The sequence below is a fragment of the Leptodactylus fuscus genome, chromosome 7, assembly GCF_031893055.1.
Source record: "Leptodactylus fuscus isolate aLepFus1 chromosome 7, aLepFus1.hap2, whole genome shotgun sequence".
NCBI lineage: Eukaryota > Metazoa > Chordata > Amphibia > Anura > Leptodactylidae > Leptodactylus > Leptodactylus fuscus.
This window is the reverse complement of record NC_134271.1, coordinates 32,870,163-32,887,972: the sequence shown is the minus strand read 5'-3', so window position 1 is coordinate 32,887,972 and position 17,810 is coordinate 32,870,163. Positions and strand designations below refer to the sequence as shown.

Sequence of the window (17,810 nt, the reverse complement as noted above, 5' to 3'; positions counted from 1 at the left end):
TTTCAGACAGGCCTATTCCTAATGTAAACCCTTCCGTACCGTAATTAGAATCTCTAAAATGAACCCTTCTCTGTTCACGCTCCCCCATTACCCCACATGATATGGTGCCGTTTCAGACTAACTTTATATGTCCAGGCACCATCTGTATGTTAAAGGCCATGACTTGACGGCTCATACAGTTGTATGTTTGTGTAATGACAGTAACCTCTATTACAAAATTCTCTGATCACTGTATAAGCAATGCTACCTCTGATGCTGCCCCTTATACCTCTTGTGTCACATCCCTGTTCATAGATTGTAAGCTCTTGTGAGCAGGGCCCTCTGTCCCATTGTGTGAATTGACTATTTCTTTGCAATGTATCTTTTTGTCTGTACTTGAACTCTACAAATTGTACAGTGCTGCAGAATATGTTGGTGCTATATAAATAAAACAATTTTATTATCTTAAACTGAATGCAAAAACAATAAGGGCTAGTTCACATGTGTTAGGATAGTTGAGGAATTTGGTCTGGAAAAAAATCTGCTTCAAGAATTAGGAAGCTTTTTTTGACATGAGGCGGTTTTTGGAGCATTTGAGGCGTTTTTTGTTTCAGTTTTTTTTCCTCTAGCACAGTGAATGACTTGTATTGATTTCCTGAGACGGAATCCGCCTGAAGTAAGGTCATGCCGCTTCTTTTTTACGCTTGCGGTCTACATAGACCTCTATTGTGAGGAGGCGGATTTTGAGGTGGATTCCACGTCAAAATCCACCCCTTCATGCCCCGTGTGAACGAGCCCTAAATTCCCTCAGTTTCAACATACTCTTGAAGCAAACCAAAAGGTAGAAAATCTCAGAGAACATAGACATGCCCCTTCCATTTTTGGCCGTGAGATGGCAGCAGAGAATGAATGATCTCCTGGGACATATAGAAGACATTTCTCTATGTATTGATTAATTACTAAATGAGACAAAATATCATGAGGGATTAGAGAATATTAAGGAAAAACTTGTCGACGTCGCTTCTTTATTTTGCATTGTCCTTACTTAGTGCTAATATTTTGTTGTATGTGTAATGTATGTGTGAAAAAAATAAATCATTGCGCTCATATTCAGAAACACTATGGTTTATTGGGAAATGTTCATCATACACATAATACAGTATGCATACTCTCACTGGTCAGGAAGAGGCAAGTAAACTGGAAACATAGCAATAATCTGGATTAAAGGTAACGTTACTCCAAAAATGCACATTTCCATACCGATTCTTAGGCTTATGCTGATCTTCTACAGTGGTTGTATACGGGTATGTTCCCACGCGGCAGGTTTGTTACAGACATTGCGCCAACTTTCTCATGCATCTCAATAGAGATCGTAAAATTCCATGCACATTCTACAGAAATGACCCCATTTGGATGTCTGGAACAAATCTGACGAGTGAACATATCCTTACTAGAGATGAGTGAACATTATTCGAAACAGCCGTTCCGAATAGCACGCTCCCATAGAAATGAATGGACGTAGCCGGAACGCGGGGTGTTAAGCGGCCGGCTGCCGGCAAACTCTGCGCGCCGGCCGCTTCCATTCATTTCTATGGGAGCGTGCTATTCGGAACGGCTGTTTCAAATAGTGTTCGCTCATCTCTAATCCTCACCACTGAAAATCTAAACTTCCAATTAAATGGAAAAAGAACATTCTGGAAATGTTGAAAAATGACAAAAGGAAGAGATGTCTATGTTTTACCGCTGAATGTTCAAAGTGTATTTACAGAAGAAGAAGAATGAAGAAAGTAAAATACAGTAGGCAAAAATCACAGTCATCTCAGGAAGGGAAATGAGAAGGAATGAAAAAAAACAAAACGATCCCTATAAAACTATTTTTATACAATTTTTGTCCTACTCACTGATAAGGGATTCACCTTTCTAAACTTTTCCCTGCTCTTAAGTATTTCTGGGCCTGTATCATGTTATATAAATAGAGATACAGCGCCTCTCGCTTTGGAGAATAGAATATACCCTTGAAAATAAAAAAGAAAAAAAAAATCCAATTTCACCAAACCACACATAAAAATGTAAAAAGCAAAATGGCAACAAACTCATTATCATCACCACCCCTGAAAAATGCTAGAAAGTTAAGAAAAAAAACGTAAAGTACAATACATGTTCAGCTCTAAATCTAAACACTTTGGAAAGATGTCAGACTACTAGACGGGAAGGGCATTGGATGGGTTAAACACCCAATCATTATCCGAAAATCATCACCCAATATCATTAGTCACCCTCTGTGATATTAAGGGCACGGACACATCATGTACTAGATGAAGCTACTGCCACATCCAGTTACTGGCCCGCTGCTATTTTCACGTCTTAGAAAGTGGAATACCAAGAAATTAAATATTGAAATTCTCATTGATGGTCTTGTGGGTAAAACTACAATCGCGTGGCCAATAGTGATCTACAGCAGATCTTCAGCCGACATTTCATTTTCTAATAAGTAACAGCACCAGCAGCCCAGGGACTGGATTCAGCCATCACGTGGCTCCACCCTCGGTGCTACTCAAGTTCTAGACTGCACTTGTCACACCCGACTCGCTACTATTTATTTCCTTTTCTCCATATTTATAGCGTTGACATAGTTCATAGTACGGTATATCCACTCACAGCAGTTCCTACAGTGGTGTTCACAATCTAATTTCCATGATCTAAAATACATAACTAAGGATTACTGACATCTTCTAAGTCTAGACTAACAGTATTTTGGGTCTGTGGACTAACACGACCACCGCAGTGCTTTGTAGGTGCCTTGGATTTCATTTGGTGCTTTCACCCACTTACCACACCAAACAAGGCCTTGTGACTAGCCTTACACCGCTGAATGTACTGCTATAGCTGTGGCTGCCTCTGGCACATAATTTCCTTCCCCTGGGTAAGTCATTTTGGCTATTTATACAGTAGGTACATCATATTTTAGTGTAAAATTGTCTTTGTGATACATTCGCTTTGAAGAAAACAGATTGCTAAAAATGTAATGTATTAAAAATGAATTTTTCCTATAATCTTTCTTAAGAGTCAACATTACATTTAACGTGGTTGTGCAGGATCAGTAAAACACGGCGGCTTCATTCCAAAAACAGTGACACGTTTGTCCACAGGTTGTGTCTGGTATTGCAGCTCAACTCCATTTACTTAAATATGCAAAAAAAAATATGCAAAACTAGACACATCTTGTGAACAGGTGAGGTTCTGCTTATGGAAGTAAGCGGCCATGTGTTTCATCCTGGATAGCCCCTTTAAGTTTGTTTCTGTACTGGACCAGAAGGAGAACGCCTCAGTGCCCTTTCCTTTTCGTACCGATGTTGTTCTCAGTGACAGAAGAGGCACTGGACACTCCGACAGTAGAGTACAACCTCTCCATGTTGTCATGCCCCTAACCACAACCATACGTATTTATGAGCAGAGTGACACTATTAGAGAGCAAAAGAAAGGAGATGAAAGGCTTAAACTATACAGTAGGCAGTCAGTGCTTGGCGCAACGCAGCGGAAAGCGGCACACAATAACTCCCACCACAAAAGGCATAAACAGCTTGCTCTGAATTGATGAAGGTTCCTCGCTCACATTCAATAAGATTTATTTGCAAAGTAGCTAACCTCATAGTTTATCTTTGTGCAATTTAATATTTTCTAAGAATTTTTATTTATTTTTTTGCCCAGCATTGATTCCTAAGTGAACTAAAACCCAACTTAAAATCACCATGTTGCTATTATCTATTGGCTGACATCTCTTCATTGCAGATTTGCAGCACAGTCTGTGTAATTGCAAACATAAAAGGTATCAATATATATATATACATGTGTGTGATAATCAGGCAGCATTGTGTATGTAGGAAGGTCACGCTTACAGAAGCGGCGTTTAGTCACCCGATAACATTACGTCAGAAGTACCATCATTAAGAAGAACCTTTCCATTCATGTCAAAGGCATAACACACATCTGAGTTCTTTCAGTTTATTGCATCTCCATAATACGCTGCACAATGTGCACTGCTTCTCTAACGTTTGATGTGATGTTAGAGGCTATAGCTGGACATGCGCACAGAGACAATGAAAGACCCCATTAAGACGAAAGAATTTAATAATGATGAATTAATGACCCCCTCGAGAATGGCTCACATGCCTCAAAGCCACGCTTCAACTGTGTTCGGTGCATATGGAGCTTCTGGGATCCAACAAGTTGCATTGTAAGGGTCTCAAAGTCTGTTCGTCACTGGAGGTGCATGTAATGCATATATAATTTTATATATATGTATATAAAATGCTGTGGTCTTTTTTTTTTTATTCTTTTTAATTTACCCACACAACCACCCAAGCCCCACAATTGCCCACAGGTCCCATGCTGCTGGCGTGACAGGGCCTTATTTGCAGTAATGAGTTGAACAGAGTAACCTGTCCTGATGAGTATTATGGTACTTATTTCTTCTTAAAGAAACTAAATCGTTTTTCTCTGTCCTTTTCTTTTCCTTCCTTATTACGTAATGTCACAGAGCCCTCCGTGGCACTATTGGGAGACACAGGAGGCATGGTCATCGCCCGGGTCATTCCCTTGTATACACCTGGGGAACGATCTGAAGTATCACTAGTCGAGGAAGACAGTGAAGCATTAATCACCCGCATCCAACTGCTCATCTCAGCCTGAAGGAAGAACAAGAGACAAATGTCATTTATTTGATAAGCTGTATAAAATATATCGCATTCATAAGTTAACCGTTACTTTACTTTTTTTATTAGTATATAGTACTTTAGATAGTATAGTATCCTACTAATATTATATAATTATATAATTATTATATTATAATTATAAATGTGTATAAAGTTTGTGTGTTTAGATGTTTGTTCCTCAATCACACAAAAATGGCTGAACAGATTTGCCTGAAATTTGCCACATACATAGATAGGAACCCCGATTAAAACATAGGCTACTTTTTATCACGGTAAAAGACGCCCCTACACGACTTCTATGAAGGAATTTAGGTTCACACAACACTAAAAGGACCTGTGATGATGTCATCACAGGTCCTTGAGCCGTTCTCCAATAGGATCAGGCTTTGTGGTGGGTGGAGCTACATGCTAATATCTGGGTGGAGCTACATTGGATGAAGCTGGACAGTGTGAAAGCTGAAGAAAATGGAGTCTCATGGAAGATCAGGAGACTACAGAACATGCAGGCTGTGTCTGGGCAAGAGGAGTAGATCGGGTGTAGAGTTTCAGTGAGTACGACGGGGAATGTGTTGTTCTGCCTCTGATGGGGGAGAACTGTGGCACATTTCAGCAACATCTGTTCAGCCGTTTGTAACCCAGAAGCTGCTCAGACACTCTCACACAAGACAACCCCTGTAATCCAAATTGCCAGATATAGCAGAGCTGAGACAGCGCGATAGTTTGTGTGCGAAACACGAGGGCATGTGCTGTTCGGGCTCTGCTGGGGGGGGGGGGGGGGGTGAACTGTCGCAAAGTTCAGCAGGAGCCGTTAAGTCGTGTCTAACACAGACACTGCTAGGACACACGCACAAGACAACCCCTCTGATCCAAATTGCCAGATGTAGCAGAGCTGAGGCTGCGCGGTAGCACAGCTTGCTCTGCTCTCCATAGGGATGTACATACAGCTGCGTCTGCAGTGCATATGCACAGATGTAGCAGAGCCGAGACGCGGATGCAGACGGATCATCGCCAACCGCATTTCACTAAACATAAGCGGCTCATCGCTAACAACAACCCGCAGACGAAGTCGCGGGCAGAAGCTAGTATTACATATATAGTGCACGGTACATTGTGCACTGTTTTCTCACACATTGTAATCACACGCTGTAGGGCTCAAATACCCAATGTCTTTGGCGTGTGGGAGTAAACCTGCAAACTGTATGCAGTGCTAACCACCGAGTCACCATAAAAATAAGACATACGTGTCCACATTTATAAAAAGTTATTAGCTCATATGTTGTGACATATTTACAACTGCTTTGCCTTATTTGACAAAAGTCTCACCGCACAGTTATTTGCGTTGGTTAACATTATGGTGGGTCTGTTTGGGGTAGAAACGTGACGTATCAGGCCAAGCAGTAAACCATGCCCACGTTACATGTCACTTTTACTAGCTGTCATGCATCGTGCAAATGGTTTTACAACTCTGGCGAAATAAGTTAATGAATAGGTCTTGGAGCAGATAAGGCAACATTTAGATAATAATAATAATAATTATTATTATATTATTAATAAGCCCTTGGCAATAAGACTTGATGCACAGGCCTCTCTGATGGAGAGGATGGAGAGAAAAACGTCTCTATATTTTATAATACTTTATTTTATTATTTAAAATTTTCTTTTTTTGGATAAAGCAGTAAAAAAATATAAATAAAAAGGACCAAAGTCAAAAATGCATTTAAAAAAAATATATAAAAATAATTTACATATTCAGTGTTTACAGAGCACAATGAAATACAAACATTTCGTACTTTAGAAAAAATAAAAGTAAAAAACAAAAACACAGTCGGTGGGACTCCTTAAGTGGGCTGTTATAATTTAGAAGATTGCTTATGGAATCCCCATCTATTACGAGAATCAATACTCTATTTCCACTAGGAGTCTGTCCAGGGACTGGATAAAGATAAGGTTTTCGGAACTAATGAAAGATTCCCGGCCATCTCACTATCTATTCTCCTGTTTGTGCACAACAACCTCATTGGGCAGATGTCGGGTCCCCTGGCATCCTCCACCAGACATTTTGACATATTTCTAGGATTTGCCAGAAATGTCCAAAATCAGAAACCTCCTTTAAGAGTTCACTGTCTGAGCCCCTTTTATACAAGTTGGTCTCCATAAGAGCCATTTTCTACACAATAAAAAGTATAAATCTGGTTAGCGTCAACTCCTAGGATAATGTCAGATGCAAACCACTTACCTCATCTTTTGCTTGGAAAAGATACTCCTTCCCATCTGATAAACTGTGGAATTAAAAAATAAAATTGTTAGTGTGTTTGGATAAAACATAAAGGTATATCGCATATCTTTGACGTTATGAACAAGGAATCAATTGCTATGGACACTCTCCCTTACCTGAGTTTGAAGACATTCTTGCGCTTCTTGTATTCGTGAGCCACACTACACTGCGCTCCAGTAAGCGGCACAGGAACCTCCGCATGATACGGGATGCCACTACTTGCACTCTTTGAATCTTTATAGAATCCCAAACTGCCCTTTTTCAGAACACAGTAAACATTTTGCCAGGATCTGTGTGGTGAAAAAATAAAACCTAAATCACCAAACATAACATCCACAATAAGGCATACCATCATTGGTATTATTAGTACTATTGACCTTACTTTATGACAATATGAAGAGGATGGAGGTGAAAGGATGAGGGTTATCATTTGTACCAGATGCCACAGACTGCAGTAATTTTTTTTTTTTTTTTTTTTATTATGTAGATTGTGAGCCCCACATTGAGCTCACAATGTACATTTTTTCCCTATCAGTATGTCTTTGGAATATGGGATGGAAATCCCTGTAAACATGTAGAGAACATACAAACTCTTTGCAGATGGTTTTTTGCCCTTGGCGGGATTTGAACAAGGCTGCAGTGCTAACCACTGAGCCACCGTGTGGCCCCCAGACTGCAGTATTTTCTCACCTGTTTGCTGCCTTCTTGGAGTGAGACTCCATTTCTTGTTTGCGGTGTAGCATTCCTTCCATCTGCTCTGAAGCCAAAGGTTCTGGAATGCTAATGGGTAAAGTGCTAGTATGAAGATTTATAGGGCCGAATGTTGGCCGTGACGGGATCGGTGGTGAGGGGGGTGGGCTGCCATCTTTAGGAATTAAGTCAGTTTTTGCTCCATTAGCAGCATCAGATGTATCGTACCCCTATAGAAATAGAAAAGTGTTGTTGTAAAGGAAATATAACATGGACAGATAACTACTGTAAGGGTCTAGTCACTTGGTGCAGATTTTTTCAGAAATTTCTGTGACTCTTATTAATCTGAATAGGGGTTGCAGAAATCATCTGCTTGACACAAATTTATTCAATGAAAATTTTTTTTTGAGAGAAGTCCTCAGTAGTTGATACCTTTTTTAATGGCTAACTTAAGTTATCACTGCACTGCCATCTGAACTGTCTCTACCCCCTTCCCCCATAGATTGTAAGCCCTCGCGGGCAGGGCCCTCTACCCCACTGTGCCAGTTGGTCATTGTTCGTATTATATCTACCTGTATATTTTGTGTATTGTATGTAAACCCCCAAAATGTAAAGCACCATGGAATTAATGGTGCTATATAAATAAACAATAATAATAACTGTCGATCAGGAGACAGTTTCAGAAGATTGGTCAAATTTGGCCGATCATGTCATACGTTTCTATATTCTGCCAACCCACAGCATAAGTTCTCAACATGACTGATTGTTCTGAAGAAAGAATACACTATTGGCCATGGCCAAGCTATTCAAGACAACTTATCTTATGTGAATGGCGAAATGAACTAAATGACTGAAAACCAAATTATATTTTAAGCCAATGGTCCTTGCTTCATCCTTCTATTCAAGGCAGTTCATCAAGAAGAAAAAAAAATCAAAAATACTTGCCTGATTTTCAGAAAAACTGTCATCTATCCGCCTGGTATCAGTCGATTGCTGTCAAAAACACAGATTTATTTCATTAACTTTTCATTATATTCGTATTTGTGCACATTTAGATTATTTACATTGCGGTTACTATTCGATTTCTGGGGTTTCTATTGTATGGCTATATAGGTTTTGGTAAACAGGTATACAATTAATGGTTATGGAATTTTCCAGAACAGTTTCTAAGCCAAGTCCTTACAATGTCCAACATCTCTCGATGAAAATGGATGATCTTTACCGCCAGAAAAAATAAATAAATAAATAAATAAATAAAATCTCTTCTGAGCATGTGATTGACACATAGGGACATGGCTTGTCACAGCACAGTTTTGAGCTGTGCGCATTGGTGTCCATTACATGACCAGCACAGATTTGTTTCCTTAAACCCTCTACAGCTCTGAAAGAGCCCTGCACGGAGCTTCAGCAAAATGCATCGCTATTCACCCCAAGCAGAACAAGAATCCTGCAATAAACAAGGATCCAGCATATGTGACCCCTGCTCTATAACAGTTATGTTATGGAATGTATAGAGGAGTATTATGATGTTGAAGTAACACTGTCCACCAGTTTTACTTAGTGGATGACGAGATCACTGAATAACAGTCACTAGACCTTCAATATCTGAAATATTTTTAGTGCCATACCTGCGGAGAATCAGAGTCTGTACATAATCCATTCACGGAAGCCTGTTCGGTCTGCAAGCTTTGTAGCCTAGATGAAAGGAGGAAACAACAAGAGAATGTTTATTTCCAGCATGATGAATTGTAATTTCAGGGTTACAAGATATTTATCAGAACTAAAGTCTTATCTTTAAAGCCTGAAATGTTTAATAAACCATAAGCAAAAGAGAACGAAGACATCGCGGTAGCAGTCTTCTTTATACAGGACTTGGAGGCTATCATCTCCACAAGTCAATTACAAGCAGGTCTTGGCACAAACAGTATATTTACTCAATAACCATGTAACCGCTGTGGAGCACACTACAAAAATAAATAGAAATATAGATCCTTTATTCACTCATACATGAAGTTTAAAGAATCCATGTTTCTCTACATTTTGGGCACACTGCCAGTCCTTTCCAGTATTTGTTGATGGCACCTACTATCAATGTGTCTGTGGATTGTTGAAGGGTTTCACCTCAAATACATCTCTTTGAAGACAAAGCTCTTATCCCTCAAACTTCACTTTTCTAACCAAAAAAAGTCTTTAAAGGGGATTTCCTATGACATGGAATTGATCCCTCCTGTTTAGAGTCTTGAATTGCCCTTTTGCCACCATTGCTATGACCCTTGCTTTATGTCATATGTAACTGGTGTCAATTACAATTGTGACTCTAACCTTTCTTGCAGGACATTGGCAGGAATTGAATGGTCTTCCAAAGTCTGATGATTCTGTTCCTGTATAATCTCTTCTGGTTTTGGCTCGGGAGGAGGTGGAGTCGGAGGCCTTCGTTTCCTCTCCTCTTCTTCCCTTCTCCTTTTCATCTCATGCTCTTCCAACTGCACATAAAATATGTATTAATTCCCACGTTTATTTGCCTAGTGAAAGTTTTACAGCAAATGATTTGAGGCTATTGTATACATACAGATCCCTGAGACAAGTATTGTATACCTCACAGCTTACCCAGATATCCATTCAATACATTAACTTGTTCACAGTGGCTCACCGTTGTTAACTTTTCCAAAAGTAAGAATCTTTCATCCCACGTAGATACTGATTTTTGGAAAGCTTCATGCCTCTTTATCAGGTTCTCCACCTCGTTTACATTGGTTCCCAGCTCGGAGGATCGGACAATGGGTTCCTGACTGGAGAGCCAAGCCTCTGCAACATTAGCATCTCTTCCAAACATCAACACCTCAAGTACTACAGGGGCAAGAAAATGTAGGTTAGTTTGTTGGCTGAACTGTCACTGGATAGTGTCTGAAGCTGAAAATTGTATTAACGTACCTATTTGCAACCATTCCATTTTATCTTTCCATTTGTTTTCTGTCTCCTGCCGCCTTTCTTGCAACTGTTCTAGTTTCTCAGAGATCTGAAAATAATAAGAATCAGAATGCAATGAGAAAAGAAATCCAATGTTATTGAATTTTTTAGAATGGTTTCCAACTTCAGAGGTCTGTTAATATAGGGCATGAATATCAGATTGGTGCGAGTCCAACTCTCTGCACACCCACCGATCAGCTGTTCGAGAGAGGTGGACCCTTTATTGTTTACATGGGTCCACCTACCTGCACGCTGTCTCAGTAGCAGTTGTCCAGGATACGGTAACTTCCTCCCATTCAAATGAATAGGACAAAATTACAATACCCTGCTTGTTTGAGCATGACAGCCCCTTCAAATAGCTGATCAGTCAGGCTTCCACCCATTTCATACTGATAACCTACTCAACTGATAAGCTATGTCATTCCAAATCAGGAATAACTGATGTACATTAGTAAACCAGTAACTTTTGACATCTCTTCAATTTAGGTCTTCACCAATCTGGGAGATGATTTATTGAACTTTTATCTACCTGTGGACTTGTATAACACAATGGGGGGTATTTATTTGTATCAGTGGCGTCAGGGAGAATGTGCCTTATTTATAAAGAGGAGCACAACACTATGTATGAGACTGAAATGTACATTAGCTCATACTTCATGTAGATGTCAGGAATAATTTATGCCAATAATCTGGCCTAAAAAAGTAAAATCTTGGTGGTGGCCCCACCCACACCATGTCCTCCTGTAAAGAAAGTGGTGAGGTCAGCACAAAAAAAACAAAGTTGGGGCCACACAGTGGCTCAGTGGTTAGCACTTCAGCCTTGCAGCGCTGGAGTCCTGGTGTTCAAATCCTGCCAAGGGCATAAAACCATTTGCAAGGAGTTTGTATGTTCTCCCCGTTTTTGCATGGATTTCCATCCCATATTCCAAAGACATACTGATAGGGAAAAAAATTACATTGTGAATTCTATGTGGGGCTCACAATCTACATAAGGAAAAAAAAAAAAACCCCAAACAAACAAAACCAAAGTTGTAATTTTCTATCCGTGAAAAATGACATCTTCTTATCCCCTGTATGCCAGAAAACAGTCCTACAAGGCATGTTAGATACTACAGACTGCCAAGTTGAGCTTGATGGACATTGATCTACCTGAAATACAGTAACCAAGTACAGTAAGGGTTTTTGTTTTTTAAATTACCTTGTCCGATGCATAGTGATTCTTCTCTAACAGAGAGTTTCCAAGATCTATGCAGGTAGTAAAACTGTCAGCTCGGGCATCCACCTCCGCTTTAATGCTTAGGTGGTTTTTGATTACCAAATCAGCCGATGATACATCCCTATATAAGTGAAGATTATATGTTAACAATAGTACTGGATGCACAGAACATCTAAAAAATAAAAACTAAATCATAGTTTTACCTTGGTTTTTCTTGAGCCTCAATCAGAAAATTGATATCATCCATCCATAACATCAGATCTCTAACCATCCTGAAAAAGCGGAATTTCTCTACGGTGTCAAAAAGCAGCTGGCGACGTGCGCCACTTGCATCTTGCAGTTCACCCCAGGCTTCAGTGACTGCCTGTTCATGCCTGTGTATATCTGCAGCCTTTTCACCGGCATAAGCTTTCTGGAGCCGTGCAGCGTCCTCCTGAACTTGCTTTACCTGCGATAGTACAAACACAGAATAAAAACACAATTTAGACCAAATTACTAAGATTTCAGTTCAACACTTAAAGGGTTTATTTGGAACTAAATTGTTTAATTTACAATAGAAATTGCAAGATCACTGTGAGGAAATAGAAGACAACTTTTATAGTGGGCTAGGACAGGGGGTAGTATAAATGTATGTGTCTGCTGCAGTGCCAATAGGGGTTAACAATGTGACACATTATCACAGATCTACGTCACAAAATACCTAAACTGTAGGGAAATCTTATGCACACAAACTTTGGCGATCGGATGCCTTACTTGTGCACTGAGGGCTTGTATATCATGTTCAAATGTGGTGTGCATGCGTTGCATGGCTTCTGCTGTATTCAGGTCTCTTCCAGTCTCTTCTGGGATTTGCTTTTGTTTGTCCTGTATCTGGCCCAGAGTTTCCTTGGCGTCCTGATAAAAGCGGTGAAGCTCATAGGAGGCCGCCAACATTTGGCTACGTGTATCGATCATCTCTAGTAGGTCAGCCCAGGCTTCATTAAGCCCATCCTTCCATTCAGCCACAGTGGCATTTTCAGAATGTCCAGAGGAAATAAGATCATCGGCCATAAGGTTGACCGCATCGACGCGTTCCTGTCCAATGTTACTAGTATCACGAGAGAATTCACGGAATTTATCTCTCAGCATCTAGTTGAGAAAACAGAGACATGAAAGGTTATAAGTACAGCCTAAAATATTAGGAAGGTAAGAAGACAATCAGACGGTGTGGCTGCCACATGAAGGATGTACATACTGTTACGTGCTCATAATCTTGTCCCAACTCATGGGAAGCCGCCACAACTTCACGCTCAGAGATCCAGTGCTCCAAGTCTTCTACATCTCTTCTTAGTTGGCAGAGTCTCTGGTGTTCCTGCAGCTTCCCTCTTCGCTCTTCTGCCAGGTCCTTTAGACTAGCATATAGCTTGTCAACCTGTCCTTGGCGCAAGGTAATCCGGTCACTATTAATAAACAGATTCATTTGTTAATGTTAACAATCTGGATTGGTATAGTTTATATTAATTAAATGAAAGAAGTTATACGAAGTTTGCACAAAAAAATAAATAAAATAAAACTAAAAAAAAAAAAAAATACACACTTATTTGCATGCAATAGACTGTTAGTGCATATGACCATTATTCCCTCTATTAGCCAGATTGGACAGGTACGTTCCATTTAAGAGATTATAATTAAGCCAGTCAATGCTATGCAAAAAAAAACAAACCCTGAAAGCCTAATTATCTGTTAATTAGGCCAAGCCATGCCCCATATTCAATCTAATAATACAACCTTTTGTTCTAAAATAGACTGACAAAAAGGTATTGACTCTCTAACTATAAAACAGGTTCACTTTAGCTGCTCAGTAAGGCATCACAAGATATATCAGGAAACAGGAGTCATCAGCTCGGCCATCGGAAAACACCATGCAGGGTGAAATAATGGTGTGTGGGGTCAAGTACATTGACAATGCCTACTCATGGTTGATCATGGTTAAACACCCGAAATTTCAGTGATGGCTTGAACTGTACCAATGTTTCTTTATGTAGGGACTTAGAAGATATGGGTCTGTATGTGATCTAAACTAACAGCCCACTCAAGTGAACCCAGCCTTACAGTATATGAAAGTAAGCTGAAGGTTTACCTTTCCGGGTGGCCTCTGGAGACCATGTCTCTGCTGGAGTTGGCTAGTTGGTGAATGGTTTCAGCATAATCATCAAGAGCCTGTTCCATAACCAAGTGTTTCTTTAGCATTGCCTGAGCACCAATCTCATCCTGTAGATATAAATACAGAAGAAAAGGTAGGGTAGGTGACATAGTGTAACATACAATGCTGGTATAACTCCATGCCGCCTAAGCATGTCAGGTTCTGGCTGCCTACAGGTAACCAACCTTGGCCTTCTCTTCTGACATCATGTGTAGCTCCTGTTCTCCCATCCATGCTTCAGCCTCTGCAGCATCGGCATAAAACTGCTGTGCAGCATGAGATTCTTCAAGACGAGCATGCCGTTTCGCTGCTTCTGTTGTAAGCTCTTCCCACGTGCTCCCGAGCACCTCTAGCCTCTCGCCTATCTCCTGAGCATCTGGTGCACTGTTTTTGGCCATAGATTTCCCCCTTTGTAATATATCATCAATACGTGGCTGATGTCCTTGAATCTCCTTTTGCAGTGTCTGCGAGACAGAAAAGGCAAAAGTTACATTATAGAACAAGGTTTCCTAAAAGGAGATGCCCATGGAACATGGCCGCCTATTGTGCAGGAACAGCTTGTGAAGGAGCTGCCGTGCTAATCCAGAGCTGAGTCTTCTTCATCCTCATAAATGTGGGGGTCCTGGCAGTCGAAAACCCACCCATCTGAAAGGGAGGATGAATGCTGGCGATTGAACTGAAGGCTGTACTAGAATCAATGAAGCGGCTGCTATTAACAGATACCAAGAATGTGACTTGGTGGAGGTGGTGAAAGGTCCTCTAAAGAACCTCCTGCCATCCATATATAAAGTGATTCCCAGCTTTCAGCAGCTTTTTTTTTTTTTGCAAGGACTTGTTTTATCAGTATTAGACATGTACTTTGTTTATGTTTATGAATCTTGTGTTGCGCCTGTCTAGACTTATGATGTTTTATTATACCACTTATGACGCAACAAGGTTGATGCAATTAGACCAGTCGAGCTTCTGCATTAATACCATTCTAAAAGCAAATCTTCCATGTTATGACACTACAAGTGTGTAAATGCACTGTTGATTCCTATTGTTCATGGAGTTCTGGTACCATTGCAATAATCTGCAAAACTCATCGAACATACAAAATGTTGTACTAGGTTAGTGAATCCTTCTCATGTTGAGAAACAAGTAGTGCTCTTATCCAGATATGCCATGTTTAATTGGTGGGGAACCCACCTATCTAAGTGCAGGCCCCAAATATTGTGTGGATATGCCATTAATGTTTGTGGTTGGAAAACCCCTTTAAGACTGTTCTTGTTCTGTAGTTTACCTGGTTTTTCTTTATAAGTAGCTGTACAGATGGCAGATCCTTCCCATGTTCTGTAGAAACCGCCATTGGTTTCCTTTCCTTCACCCAGAGCTGTGAGAAAAACACAGAAATAGTTACCGCTAGTCGTGTACTAATATGCAGGGAAGATTTTAAAGTAGTTTTATGACATTTCTTACTATTTCATCTTCCAGATCCCTATTAAATTGGTGTCCCTCCTTTGATGCCAGCAACAACTTCCTCCTCTCATTTAGTGGGGCACGTAGTTCTGAGAATTTAGTGGCCACGGTCATGTTCTTTGAGTCTACTTCTACGTTGTTGGCGTCTTCCTGGCCAAGAGCTTGAGCCTGACTCTGAATAGCCTCTAGTTCCCTTTCCCTGATTTCCATCTGGTTCTCCAGCATCTGAAAATACAATAAAACAATGGGTGAGAAATGTGTGCCCACAAGTACTGCCATCAGAAACTGGGGTGGCGAGATATATCAGTTAACACGTGTGCAGAGAACAAACAAGGTATAGGACCTTCCCACAAAGATAAAAGCAGCAGGTGCATACTACAGATCATAACTCTAAATTACACAATGACTGAAAGATGCACGGTACTGTAACTAAAGGAGCCACAGTGGGCACAGTTGTGATCAGACCATATAGTGAAAGGGATCCACCGACCCCATGCTAAGGTCCAGCACAAAGACACTGGCCACCAAACAGTGAAGACAAGATCCTGGAGATTGCGGTTGTCAGGACCTGTGTGATCCCTGAGGACAAGAAACACCAAAAACAAGAAGTAGTAAATGATGGCGCCTTCTTTTTTTTTTTTTTTTTTGATAGTTTGATATGGAGTCTAATTTAGGAGTCTGGTATGATTTATGATTCATGTTTGGACAAGATAGGGGAATCTATTCAAAACTTGCCATGGGGCCTAGCACACTCTAGTTATGTCCCTATAGGCATGAAAGGGTGTCTCGCGACATCACAGAAATGGCTTGTGGAAAATGACCTTACTTTCAGGGCACATACTTAAAAAATACCATGAAGGGTTCCTGTACCATTAGTTCAATAATCTAGTCTCTTTATAGGTAAACCGTAGGAGTGTTTTTCAGATGGGTAGGCCTATGGGCTGACGATATAAACAGTCACGTGTTTGTTTTCTTTATTCTTGTGTCTTTTTTGCATGAATCTATACTAATGCCAATATATCCTAACATATACTATTCAATACCAGATATAGAAATACATATACATCCTTGCTTTATTGGGAATTACACAGATATTTAGATGCTTGGAGTAGGAAGCAACGGGGCAATATTGTCATTAAACTTTGATGAGCGTTCCAAAAGAAGTTGAATTTAACTTTTGGGAATATAAAGGGCACAAACAAGCGAAATTGATCAAACTGTATAAATGTCCTTAATTCAAACTTCTCCAATTGGTTAAACTGCTAGAGTGTGATATCTTACCCCCAAAAACAAAAAGATTTTTCGATGACTTTTCATTGTGGTTTCCTGTGATAAGACATCACACTGCAGCAGTTCAACCATTTACAGAATTTATCATGCCTTGTATACAGGTCAGGGCTCGTTCACATCTGCGCCCGGTCTCCGTTCTGCAGGTTTCCGTTTCCTGCACAAAACAGAGGCAGGAGATGGAAACCTGCAGGACTCTCTTTCTCACCCATTCATTTGAATGAGTTTGAAAGATGTCCGGCCGTGAGTAGCGGTGAGCTTTTTATGCTCTCCGCCGCGAAACCAGTTTTTTTTAATGAGGACACAGAGTCGGACATGCAGTACTCTGTGTCCGGTTTAAAAAAAAAAAAAAAACGGTTTCGCAGCGGAGAGCATAAAACACTCACCACCGCTCACGCTTCTTGCATGCAGAAGACGGAAACCACAGAACGGAGACCCGAACGCAAGTGTGAACCTAGCGTCAGTCAGAGATTACCTTTACACCTGCCCCCTACCTGTTGCTTCTTTAATAGGATGTTCACACTGGTAAGATCTTTCCCATAATCATCAGACTGGAGTTGGCCCTCGAGATTTTGCAGCCAACTTTCTAATGCAGAGCAACTTTGGGTGAACAGCTCTGCCCTGTTTGCATCAAACAGACACTGGGCTTTGCTTTTGGTGGTGGATTCTAGTTCATCCCAAAGAGCATGGAGGGAATCCAGCTTCTCACGCACAACTACTTCAAGTTCAGGCTTTTCAGCAATAAGCTGCCGTCCTTCCTTTAATGGGGAAAAAAAAAAAAAAAAAAAAAAAAAAGTAGACCATAAATATCCATCCATTTAAGGGGTTAATCTAGCCCCACAGATCCAATAAATGGATCAAGTTTTGCTTTTATTCACCTTGTCTATTTTATCCAACCAGTCTTTATTTGATGCCAGTTCAGCCATAAATGCCTGATGCTTCTGCCATTTGCTGTGAAGGTTACGGGCTTCATCATAAGAGATATCTTGAGCTGTCAACATCTTTTCATTAATCCATAGTGTCAACTGTACAAAAACAAAACAA

At 40.4% G+C, this 17,810-nt stretch overlaps 1 protein-coding gene across 2 annotated transcripts in view; it reads right to left on the bottom strand.

Annotated features, from left to right (window-relative positions):
* Positions 1-3,388: 3,388 nt before the first annotated feature.
* SPTBN2 (spectrin beta, non-erythrocytic 2) overlaps positions 3,389-17,810 on the bottom strand; it is a 143,727-nt gene continuing 129,305 nt past the window's right edge. For both annotated transcript variants that reach the window (XM_075281613.1, XM_075281614.1), the window contains 19 exons: positions 17,645-17,791; positions 17,261-17,524; positions 15,480-15,704; positions 15,304-15,393; positions 14,207-14,485; positions 13,959-14,089; positions 13,074-13,278; positions 12,593-12,967; positions 12,043-12,287; positions 11,822-11,960; positions 10,588-10,672; positions 10,307-10,503; positions 9,979-10,139; positions 9,285-9,351; positions 8,602-8,649; positions 7,657-7,886; positions 7,083-7,256; positions 6,928-6,970; positions 3,389-4,664 (listed from right to left, as the gene is read on the bottom strand). In XM_075281613.1, the coding sequence (XP_075137714.1) occupies positions 4,443-4,664; positions 6,928-6,970; positions 7,083-7,256; positions 7,657-7,886; positions 8,602-8,649; positions 9,285-9,351; positions 9,979-10,139; positions 10,307-10,503; positions 10,588-10,672; positions 11,822-11,960; positions 12,043-12,287; positions 12,593-12,967; positions 13,074-13,278; positions 13,959-14,089; positions 14,207-14,485; positions 15,304-15,393; positions 15,480-15,704; positions 17,261-17,524; positions 17,645-17,791 (3,327 nt within the window). In that variant the 3' untranslated portion in view covers positions 3,389-4,442. The remainder of the gene's footprint in view (positions 4,665-6,927; positions 6,971-7,082; positions 7,257-7,656; positions 7,887-8,601; positions 8,650-9,284; positions 9,352-9,978; positions 10,140-10,306; positions 10,504-10,587; positions 10,673-11,821; positions 11,961-12,042; positions 12,288-12,592; positions 12,968-13,073; positions 13,279-13,958; positions 14,090-14,206; positions 14,486-15,303; positions 15,394-15,479; positions 15,705-17,260; positions 17,525-17,644; positions 17,792-17,810) is intronic.